The 12,543-nt window shown below is 34.9% G+C and overlaps 1 protein-coding gene across 1 annotated transcript in view; it reads right to left on the minus strand.

Moving 5' to 3' along the window:
- Positions 1–2,082: 2,082 nt before the first annotated feature.
- TM2D1 (TM2 domain containing 1) overlaps positions 2,083–12,543 on the minus strand; it is a 52,341-nt gene continuing 41,880 nt past the window's right edge. Inside the window, exons 6-7 of the mRNA XM_065888402.1 lie at positions 4,306–4,435; positions 2,083–2,398 (exon numbers count right to left, since the gene is read on the minus strand). Coding sequence (XP_065744474.1) covers positions 4,325–4,435 — 111 coding nt within the window. The 3' untranslated portion in view covers positions 2,083–2,398; positions 4,306–4,324. The remainder of the gene's footprint in view (positions 2,399–4,305; positions 4,436–12,543) is intronic.

Raw genomic sequence — 12,543 nt, forward strand, 5'->3', positions numbered from 1 at the left:
AACCAACATCTTAGACTTGCACTTTTTAAGAACTAACCTTTCTCTTTTGCTAGTTTCTATCTATTTTAGCTTCCTAGCTGCCTATCAGTATAATAATACTTAACTAAGCCTTAAGCATCTAGGTTAAAATAAGGGGAAAAGACATAGAAAGTTTTTGTAAAACAAAACAAAAACAAAAAATACCCCCAAACTAATATTTCTTAGAGTCCTAGTGGTCCCATGAACAAATGCTGGCCATAGACATGACAGAATCTCTGAAATTTTAGAGAGGTCCTTTAGTTTAATACAGTGGAGGTAAGAAATCTTCCTGGGTAAAGAGGTACTTCTGGAAATTGTATTAATCCTTTCAGGCTAAAGTAGTACCATTTATAAATGCTTCTGTAGAACACTAACTGTTTCTATAGAACTGAAAGAATCCTTTCCATTTTACTCTAGAGGGTTTAGGAGTAATCCCAGGAATGACTGAGCTAATCCATCTTACAATTTTGGCCACTGTCCTAAAATCAGGGTTATCATATAAAACATCTCATACAGAGGCCTTAACATATAATTCCTACACACACTACTAACAAATAGCCATAATAATATAGTGCTCTATGAAACTAAAAAACAAAACCAAAACAAAACTGTATTCACATGCTTTAAACGTAGTCCCATAATAAATAAATAAAAAGACACAGAAAAACCATCTGTAAAAGAATTACATGTATTAGGCAACAGGGAATTACACAAATTGGAAAAATGAAAGCGTTTTTAGGAATTTAGGAAATTATAGTGAAAATTAAGTCTAAAGGTTTAAGAGTGTACTGTGAAGGGACTTTATTTCTAGATTTTACCAAAAACTCTTTCAGAGTACAGCTTATTTGAATAAATACTTTTGAGAAGCACCTGCTTGGAAACAGACTTCCCACCTGGTCAAGGTAACTGTAACAATTACATAGGAAGCAAGATTTGTTTCAAGATGTGACTGCAGGTATTTCTCATGTAATTGAAGTTACATAGCTGTGGAAACTTACAGACTTTTAAATCTGAGCTTAGGTAAGTAAACTTCAAAGCACTGTGAGCAACCAAAAGGAACTAGGGAATACTAGAAAATGGGCATCTAGCTTAACTGAGGCCAAAAATATCACTGTGAAAAAGTGGATCCCAAAGAAATATAAGCTCCTTAAGGACAGAGATGTTAGTGTTTTGTCCACTGCTGCATCCTAGAATCTAGAACAGTGCCTCCCAAATGATAGACACTCAGTATTTCCATTAATGAACAAATCAGAGACCCTTCCTGGTGTATATCAGGAATCAATCCAAATTCACTTCTTATATCAATACTTAATAATCTCCCATCAACTGGAGAAGCTGTTACTGAATGACTAACATACTATGAAGGTAACTGTACTATACTGTATATTTTTGAGTGAAATGAGTGATGAAAAATTATGGTTTTTTACTTTTGAAAAGCCCAGATCCCAGTAATTTTGAAATTGGTATGCCTGTTACTAAAGTAGGAGTATGACAGTATTTTGGGGATATAGCATTTCATGTATTTCCATCTTCTTAAAACCCTTCAAAACACGGCAAGAAAAACTAGTGCTAACGTACAGGTGCTGCTTCCTCCAGACACTGATGCATCACTTAAGACACTTGTGCCAGCATCTGCCAGGCAGTGCTAACAGATGGAAGACATTAATCATCTGGTTGGTGTTCCCACTTTGTCCATCCAGCTTCAAATACAACTGCACTGAGCTAGATGAGTCAGCATCTGGTCCACCAAAAGCTAGTGCATCACTCCCAAAGCAAAAAGGAGAAAGTTCACACTTCAGAGTCCTGAATCAATGCCAAGAGTATCTGCGTTGCCTCAAGGTTTCAGACTCTCTGATGATCTTTAGCTCCCTGGATACCAAGGCAAAGACAGATCTGAAAGCTCCAAAAAACAGGTAGGTTGTCATATACAAGACTGCAGCCCCAGGCAATATAGATGGTATTTGTTCGCACCATGGATTAACTGCTTTGAAGGATCAAAATGCAGAAGACAGAAACATTCAACATTTAAGACAGTTTTCTTAATAATAAAGCACTAAAAAATGTGAATAAGTCATGCTTTCATTTCTCAGAAGCGAAAAGGACAAGTGGCAACTTGCCTTTGGAAAACACATTAATATCAGAGTAATAAGCTATCTATCTCATAGAGACAGTAGCCTAAGAAAGACTATTATCATATAAATCTCAAAGTTCTATTAAATAAATATCAGAATAATGTTTTTAACTAAGACAACAAAACAAAAACATCAGCAACAACAAAAAATTAAACAGAATCTGTAAAGTGGTATATGAAGATGGAAAAAGGAAAATCTGGAAATCTACACACTGAGAGTTCTCTATTAAAATCAAGGAGGCCCAAATCCTAAAACAGAAAAAAGAAATATGTTAAAACACAATCTTTTAAGAGAATCCAATGAGGTTTTTATAGATACACATATTAATGCTTCATTTATTCAAGATATTTTTTTCTTACACTGGGAGCACTTCTGCAGGTATTGTAGGAGATTATATGAATGACAATGCAGAGATATGCCTTCTCAATAGGCCCTTCTAGTTTTAAATTTTAAATCTGAGTCTGGAATCCTAATTAAATGTTTATATAATAGGCTACAGATATTGTTTTTTAAATTACATTTGCTTATTTTTTATACATTATAGTTTTAAAACAATCTATATACTTTAAAAAGAGAAACAACAATTTACAGTGTGAAAATAAGGTTATGTAAAACTACACAACCCTTCTCATAAAGTTAGCAGTGACAATTTCCAAAATGAAGATACTTAATAAAAAACAAAGCAGTTAGTGGGGGTGGGGTAGAAGAGAACCAGTGGAGTGCACAGAAGACCTAGGTTCTAGATTCAGTTTTGTACTGATTGTGTACCTTAGTCTCAACTTCCTTAGGTCTTAATTTCTTCCCTAGTAAGAAGAGGCAGATGGATCTCTATGCTTCATTTCAATTTTAAACACAGAGACTCTTATGGTTTGTAAGAAAAGATCTGAAGAACTTTTTGGACAACGAGTTGAATACGTTCCTCAGATCTTAACAGGAAGGGCCTGTCACCATTCAACTCTCATGGCAATAACTATAAAGCATATCCTATAATTTTACTGTGAGAAAAGAAAAAAATCTACCCTAAGGGCAAAATTATACTTCATATCCTATTTATACATTAAACATAGAAAATGAATGCCTAGTCCCTTCCTGGACTCTAGAAGCACTCTCTGAGATAGAGTCAACTAAAAATCCTAGGATTATGATTGTGGCCAAAACATTCAGCCTATGTTTCTCTCTGTCTTCCCTGAAAGCTGCTAGACAGTTCTAAGGCCAATTAATAATTCTCATGGGCAGGGCCAAACTTCAGCTTAAAATAACTGCTTATAGTAGTTCAGGGTTGAAACTCTATCAACTTTCAGATTTAGGAAAAGAGAAGAGAAGGAGGTTTAAGGATCATACTGACCCTAAGAAGGATGGACAGTAGAAAAGATATGCTTTATCATCTATAACACATACTTTCATCATAACCATTATATAAAACTATGGGATATCTTTTTGCTTTGATGTTATTTTTTTCTTGTGAACCTTGTCCTTTAACTATATTCACTGCAAAGAGACAGTCTGAATTGAGAACTGCAGGAGCAATGAGCATATACAAAAATGCTTTATAGAAGATTAGAGACCTGCAAGACATGGATGGACCTATAGACTGTCATACAGATTGAAGCAAGTCAGAAAGAGAAAAACAAATATCGTATATTAACACATATGTGTGGAATCTAGAAAAATGGTATAGATGATCTTATTTGCAAAGCAAAAATAGAGACAGAGACATAGAGAACAAACGTATGGATACCAAGGGGGAAGGGGGGGATGCGATGAATCGCGAGACTGGGATTGACATATATACACTAGTAATACTATGTATAAGATAGATAACTAATGAGAACCTACTGTATAGCACAGGGAACTCTACTCAATGCTCTGTGGTGACCTAAATGGGAAGGAAATCCAAAAAAGAGGGGATATATGTATATGTATAGCTGATTCACTGTGTTGTACAGTAGAAACTAACACAACATTGTAAAGCAACTATACTCCAATAAAAATTTTAAAAAACAATAAAAAAAGATTAGAGACCTGCCTTTCCTGATAAGCAAAAAGACAGGTTTACAATACTAGATGATCTCTTAAATTTCCCCTGGTTCTCAAATTATCATAATTTTATACAGATAATATACTATAATTAAGATTACACATATGTATCACTTACTGTTTCTTTTAAACAATATTCATGGATATAACTGCGTTTTTCTAAATGTCTCATTGGTAATACTCAGTCTTGTAAGTCTGGTTCCATAATAATCTATAATGTAACTACTTCCATCTGAAGGTCCAACAATCTAGAAGAGAAAATTTTCCAAATTACCCATTTTACAAAAGATACTTTAAAAATACTTTGAGTTTACTTTTCTTAGGTGTTAATACAATTATTTCAGTAGCACCAGAAATACAACTCTAACTCAAGCAAAAAAAAGTAATTGTGGCTCATGTAGCTGAAAAGCACACTGGGGAAGCTCACAGAATCAAGAGAGCTGCAGGAACTAAGGGCCTCAACGACTGAAACCCCATGCCCCACAAGGCCCTTGGTTTGGCACCCCTGCCTCTTCGTGTAGCTCTGCCTGCCTTCTTTCTACAGACAGGCACCCTCAATTGGTTGCCAACAGTTCCAGATACACATCTTTGCAGCTCAGTAGCTCCCAACAGAAAGAAAGTTAAATTTTCTTCCTCAGTGTTTATATAACAATTTCAGGGAAGAATATTCATTGATCTGCTTGGTTTTTACACCTGTTGCAGAACAAATTACTGAATCCAGGGTAATAGGATTAATATTGGCCAGGCCAGGATCCCTCTGGGAGATGAGACAGGATGACTGACAGTCCTACCAGAACCACACGGAATGGAAAAGGAAGAGATTTAAAAAAAAAAAAAAAAAAAAGCTCATCCATGCTAATGACAATAATCTTGTCCATTTAATCACATTTGTGACAATTCACTTAACATGATCTCTCTATTATCCTTTAAGATAATAATCTTCACACTGTAGCCTTAGGGGTACACAAGGATTTACTAAGGTATATGTAGACCCAGATAGTTTCAAGGGAATTCATTTTGAGATCCTTAATTCAAGTAAATACTCTTTGTAAAACTGATCCAACTGATACCACACTAGACTTAAAATCAGCATGCTAGGTCCCCTGCCCACTTCTTTGCTTTCACTGTGGTCCCTTCTCCAACTTGACAACAGTAAAGCATACCTACAGTAAGGCACACCCTGATGGCACATTGCCATGAGGTATAAAAGTCTCTGATGTGTCAAAGAAGGGGATAATTCAACATATTGGATTTCAGGAAATCTCTTTTAAAATCAAGAATCCAAAAATATGCTCTGTCACATCTTGTTCAAAAGATGCAGTCCTAGTAAAACTTTACTTTTTTTTAGCTTAAAAATAATTTGCTAATATTTGTAACATGTTTATGCTATTTTGATCAACTGTATATCAGTAATTATAATGACAACCCAATCCAGAAATCACAGAACATTCTTTAATATTTTAATGAATGATATGATCAGTAGAAGAGTTTCAAGCATAAAAACATATGGGGGGTAGGGAGGGTGGTAGGGAGGGAGGGAGACGCAAGGGGGAAGAGATATGGGGACACATGTATATGTATAACAGATTCACTTTGTTATAAAGCAGAAACTAACACACCATTGTAAAGCAATTATACTCCAGTAAAGATGTTAAAAAAAAAACAAAAGAAGGGGCTTCCCTGGTGGCGCAGTGGTTGAGAGTCCGCCTGCCGATGCAGGGGACACAGGTTCATGCCCCGGTCCGGGAGGATCCCACATGCCGCGGAGCGGCTGGGCCCGTGGGCCATGGCCGCTGAGCCTATGTGTCCGGAGCCTGTGCTCCGTAATGGGAGAAGCCACAACAGTGAGAGGCCCGCGTACCGCAAAAAAAAAAAAAAAAAAAAAAAAAGAAATATATTTCTAATTTGTATGTAATGAATGTGCATTGTTTAAAATCTGAGTTACTTCTATTTAAAGTTTCTTCTTTCTTCAACTTGAATAGAATAATGTGTAGCAAAACTATGCCCTGAAATTATATTTAAAATAAGCTAACATTCATCATTTTTTTTTTCTAAAGAAGACCTGACATAGGAAACCAGTTGACTGGCCATGTTGCATTCTAACAGAAGAGAGGTTATTTGATTCTTTGCTCTTGGTTGAGCAACTCTCATGGTATTGAACATCTCAAGACATCGTAGAGAGATTATTTTAATGATAAAAATAGATGATTTTAAGGAAATTTATATTTTGTATGAGTTTGTGAAAATTTCAGTAGAGGCAATACTAAGAAAAATAAAATTTAAAGTGTATAATATACCGAGTAGAACAATGAAGAACCAAAAAAAACTGAAAAAAAACCCATATTGGGGGTACTTCCCTGGTGGTACAGTGGTTAGGAATCCACCTGCCAACGCAGGGGACATGGGTTCGAGCCCTGGTCCGGGAGGATCTCACATGGCACGGAGCAACTAAGCTCGCAAGCCACAACTACTGAACCCTCATGCCACAACTATTGAAGCCCGCGCACCTAGAGCCTGTGCTCCGCAAAAGAGAAGCCACTGCAATGAGAAGCCCGCGCACCGCAACGAAGAGTAGCCCCTGCTCGCCACAACTAGAGAAAGCCCGCGTGCAGCAACAAAGACCCAACACAGCCAAATATAAATTAATTAAATTAAAAAAAAAGATTAAAAGAAACATATTGGGGTAAAATTCTGTTGGAGAATGGGAATAGAAATAAAAATTCAAGGAGAAAAAGAAACAATGTAAAAATTATAATAGTGAAGGGTTCATTCATGTCTTTTTAAAGTCAATGATATTTTAAATTCTATGGTATTTATACTCTGTTGGATACATTTTAAAATTGATGTAACAGTTTTATTTAAATATGTCAATATTTGCAAACTAGAAATTATATCCTTTGCAACTATTTAAACTTATGACAAAACTTAAATGTCAACTTAAAACATGCAGAGGGTAGGGATTTAAAAAAATTTTCTTTTAGGGGTTATGCAACCAGAGTTTGAAGAACACTGCTGTAGCACATTCTTCACTTTAAAAATAAGTTTGGTTTTAAAAACTATTCAACAAATACTTAATTCCTACAGTCTATGCACTGTGCTAGGCATTATACACAGAACAGTGAATAAGATACAATCTGCCAACAGGGAGTTTATTCTAGTGAACTATAAATGTTAATATTCAAATAACACTTACAAAGCACTTATGTTCTAGATACCACGCTAGGTGCTGTCACGTACTTGGGGATTTCCTCCGAAGATCAAATTGCTTTGTCTTGACATTTATAAATGTTATTTATGAATTTAAGTATAAATTAAAACCTTTTTAATGGTAACGTCACAGACGAAACTACTATGAGTATTAAGCAAAGAAAGAAAAGAATGGGTGACTGGAATTTACATGTTTTGAGACCATTTAAGGAAACAAAGAAAAAGGAAAGCCCAGCCAGTAGAAATAAGTTAAGTCATATGGTAAAAACTTGCCTAATTTGGAATATGTGCACAGATTGGAACTGGGCCTTTTGTCCTATTATTTTTTTCTTCCTATGCCATCTCCTCTGACAATCTCACTTATCCCTGTTGAAAAAAAAAGTATTCAGAAGTTGGAAATAAGGAAAATATAAGACTGGATGGCCTTTTAATATCATGCATTTCTAATAAGCCCACCTGCAGCTCATTTGACTCTCAGGAAACAGAACTATTTAACTAAAAATTGATTAGGGCCCAGATGATTTACAATCTTGTCACATTACCAGTTAACATATAGAAAAATGATACAGTGTCGTTTTAGTCTTGTTTCTCCTATCCTGTAAATAGCCCCAAAGATTATAGTTTAATTACCTATTAATACATGATCCAATTTTGTATCTAATTTAGCAGTCTTATTACAGCATTTCTTACCCCTCAAATTATGTAATTCTGGCTCCTCAACACCTAGTTCTATGGTGGTAATTCCATCCTCTTTCCACGGGTTTGGTTCAGCCTGGGCATGTAATCAATCACCAATGAGATAATAATCTATGAGACAAGTTCAATGGGAGGCTTATCTGCTTTTAAGAATATACGTGTGAGAGAAAAAGAGATGTTTTTCCGCCTCTGAAAGTAACTACATAGCAAGTGGTGCTAACCAAAGGAACTGAAGATGGCAAAGAGAGGGAAGGAAGAAGGGAAGAAAGGAGGGAGAGAAGGAAGGGAAGGAGGGAATAATGAATTTGGATCTTTCACTTTGTCTTTAAGCTCTAAATTAACAAATCTTAGAACTACCATATCTCCAGATCCTTGGTATATAATATAACAAACTATCACGTTATTAAAGCCAATTTAAATTGAGGTTTCTGTTACTCATAGCCAAAACTCCAGATAATGCACTTGTCTTCAATGCCTCCTACACACCACTGCCAGATCACCAAAGCATAGCACTAGTTGCTATTCTCTGCTAAGACAATTTGAAGACCTGCTCCAAAGACAACCAAATTAAGTCAGTGTGGTAAAGTATTAGACAGAAAGGAAATCTTGAAGAGAAAACTGTCAATAACTAGTTGTAGGATTAATATTCTCTGGACCTCCGTTTTTCTTAGCTGTAAATTGAGGAATAGAATAAACGAATCTGTATGGTACTTTTAAAATTTTATATCTTGTTTGACTGACATTTAAATGCAAACAACTCTACAAGGTATTGTCAACATCCTTTTCTATCAATTATCCCAGCAAAGAAGAAACTGCTCTCCCTACTTAATTTTTAAGAAAACTATCAGCTGTAAAGGTTTCAATTATTTAAGTCCATATTCCCTCACCAAAATTAAAAATTAAACCTGTTTTTAAGCATCTATATTATACACTTATGTATAATACAGTGCCAATTATAAATTACTTTATTTATTTTTGAATTTTATTTTATTTTTTTATACAGCAGGTTCTTATTAGTCATCAATTTTATATACATCAGTGTATACATGTCAATCCCAGTCTCCCAATTCATCACACCACCACCCCCACTCCCCCCACTTTCTCCCATTGGTGTCCATATGTTTGTTCTCTACATCTGTGTCTCTATTTCTGCCCTGCAAACCGGTTCATCTGTACCATTTTTCTAGGTTCCACATATATGCGTTAATATACGATATATAAATTATTACAAGTATATTATTGTACTGTTAAATATAAAACTACAAATTTTAAAAAATATCTCATACTGAGAAATATTTTACTCAATTAAATATGCCTATGTCTACTTGTTCATTGACAATAGAGTATGAAACCTAAAATTATGTGTTTATTTCTCTCCTACAAAATAGCCTGAAGCCAAATTCTATAGCATGAAGTATTTGTTTGATAAGCTAGGGCAGATTTTTTGAAATCTATTGGGAAAAGAAAGACCACTTAACAATTAATGGACCAAGAGGTTACTACAGGTCTTCCAAGAGGGAAAACAGGAGGGCTACTACATTGTGGGAAGCTATTTTGTACAAAGGGTGTCAACGTCTCTTGTGTGAGAAGCCCTAAAACCACAAGAAAACAACTTCATATTTGTCTACATTAGTTTCCTGCAGCTACTGTAACAAATTACCACAAATTTAGTGGATTAAAACTAGAAATTTACTCTCACAGTTTTGGACGCCAGAAGTCTAGAATCAAGGTTATCAGTGCAGCCGTATGACCTACAGAGACTCTAGGGGAGAATCCATTCTAAGGTGCTCCTTTGGCATTGCTTGGCTTATGGCCACATCACCCCAATCTCTGCCTTTGTCTTCACACCACCTTGTTTTCTGTGTGGGTGTTTGTGTCTAATCTTTTGTCTCCTATAAGGATACTTGTCATTGGATTTAGGGCCCATCCAGATAATCTAGAATAATCTCTTCATATCAAGATACTTAATTTAATCACATCTGCAAAGACCCTTTTTCTAAGTAAGATAATATTCACAGGTTCCAGGGATTTGACGTATCTTTTGTCCTACCACACCCTTGTTCTGTGAAGATGGTTGGTGGTGGTTTGGAGGAATTGGGTGAAATTTAATTTCTCCTTTCCTGTCATTTCTGGTTGTTTTCACCATGAAATTTTATTTGCAGCCTAAATGCAAAAAATCTTGAATTGTTTACTTAAAGGAGTAGGCTTTTCTATAGGTGCAAAGTCTATAGCAGGAAAAGTAAATCAGAAAACTTTAGAAGTACACATTAAAGTCAGGAATGTTAAGCAGTGATCATCAAATTTCCTGTTTTCCTGTTCTTAATCTTTGATCTCCACTATAATTCTCCATAATCCCACTCACCCGCCCACAGGCACCACACAAATAATGGGCATATACTTAACTTGGTATATGACTTGGAAACATATTTATTCTTGAAAAACATGTGATGTTCTTTGAATAAATATGCATTTTAAATTTATCCAAGTGATACTGTTGGGGATCTTGTTCAATTTCAAACGATTTTCACAGTACACTAAGATTTTAAGACATTTCCATGTAGCTGTATGTACATCTAGGTAAGTGCCTGTAATTGTTGCCTAGTGTTACAGAAGATACATCCATTCTCCAATTAGTGTACACATCTAGGTTAATTCCAACTTCCTGCTACCACAAACAGTGCTATAAGAGACATATTTGTACAATGTCCCCTTGTGGACAGGAGTATGAGCATTTTGGGGTAAGTGCCCAGAAGTATCTCTTTATTTACACATTAGTTATTTGGGTGATTTTGTGAATCATCTTTAGTTTATGGTGCTCATTTAACTATTAAGTTCCCTATCATTTTCTTGTTGATTTGTATATTCCACATATCAATTCCTGTTGCTAGTATTCTTTAACTCAGTCTATTAACTGTTAACTTGGTCTATGATATTCTTTTTAGAAAAGAATTTCTTAATTTTAATGTATCAAATTCAATGATTTTTTTTTCCTTTATGGTTTATGTTTTTGAGATCTTGGTTAAGAAGACTTAACCCATCTAAAGTCATGAAAATATTTTCTTCAATTAGCTTTCTGTAAAAGTTTTCTTCTCCTAGATACATACCCCAAAGAATTGAAAAGGGGCTTAAACAGATACTTATACACAAATATTCATAGTAGCATTATTAACAATAGCCAAAACGTGCAAACAGCCCAAGTGTCCATCAACAGATGAATGGATAAAAGAAACGTGGTACATACATACAATGGAACATTATTATTCAGCCATAAAAAGGAATGAAATTCTGCAACATGCCACAATATCAATGAACCTTGAAAACATTATGCAAAGTGAAATAAACCAGACATAAAAAGACAAATATTGTATGATTCCAACTATATGAAATATCTATAAAGTAGGCAAATTCTTCAGGACAGAGTAGATTAGAGGTTACCAGGGACTGGGGGAGAGCAAAATAGGGAGTTACTGCCTAATTGGTACAGAGTTTCTGTTTTGGGTGATGAAAAAGTTTTCGAAGTAGTGGTGACAGTTGCACAACATTCTGAATGTAATTAATGCCAATGAACTGTATACTTACAAAAGGTTAAAATGGCAAATTTTGTATTGTATGTATACTTTACCACACAAAAAAGAGCTTACCTTATTTGAACTTTAACAGTGTTGTAGTTTTGTTTGTAATATATAAACTTTTGATTTTGTTAGTGGAAAACGTATTTTTGTTTGTATATATTTAAGTATCACTCTAGTAAAAATAAATTAAAGGAAAAAAGATGGTTACCAGTAACTACTTTAACACCTAAACTTTATCAACAGATGTGATCCCTCATTTACTGGCGCTTCCTTGTTGTTGAAGTCAGACTGCTTAAGTAACTCAAATATCTTATACATTTAAAACGTTATGAATGAATTCAGGAGTGAAGGGCAAAAGCTTACATTTTATGCAACTCTATCAATGTACCACTATCTAATCCACTTATGAGTTTCTTCATATAAAGAATGCAAATATTAAATTAAAAGGAATGCAAGATCATACCTCCTGAAGACTTGGTAAAAAGTAAAATGACACAGCTGCCTCCAATTAGAGGATAATGATGCAACCTGTGTCCACCCCAGTTCCCCAAAGAAGTAAATTCATATTCTCTTAAAAGTCAAATTACATGTTTGTGTCCAGAGCTGACTTCTGTATGTCGTTAATTTTAACATAAAACCATTAAAAACATCTAATTTGTCACATTTTAATTAAGCACCAAAATTCCCACACAATGCCAGAAGTTACACATTCAGATCCCCTGACTTCATTTGATTTAAAGACTGGTTAGTATTAATCCTTAATGACTGATATAAACATCATTCCTCAAGAAATGAATAGGATTCAGCATCCTATCTCCCCAGGAAAACCAGCGCTGGGCTCAGTTTCAGAACTACTTTGTCTTTTGAACATTCCTTTAATT

The sequence above is a fragment of the Phocoena phocoena genome, chromosome 1 (genome assembly GCF_963924675.1).
Source record: "Phocoena phocoena chromosome 1, mPhoPho1.1, whole genome shotgun sequence".
Classification (NCBI taxonomy): Eukaryota; Metazoa; Chordata; class Mammalia; order Artiodactyla; family Phocoenidae; genus Phocoena; species Phocoena phocoena.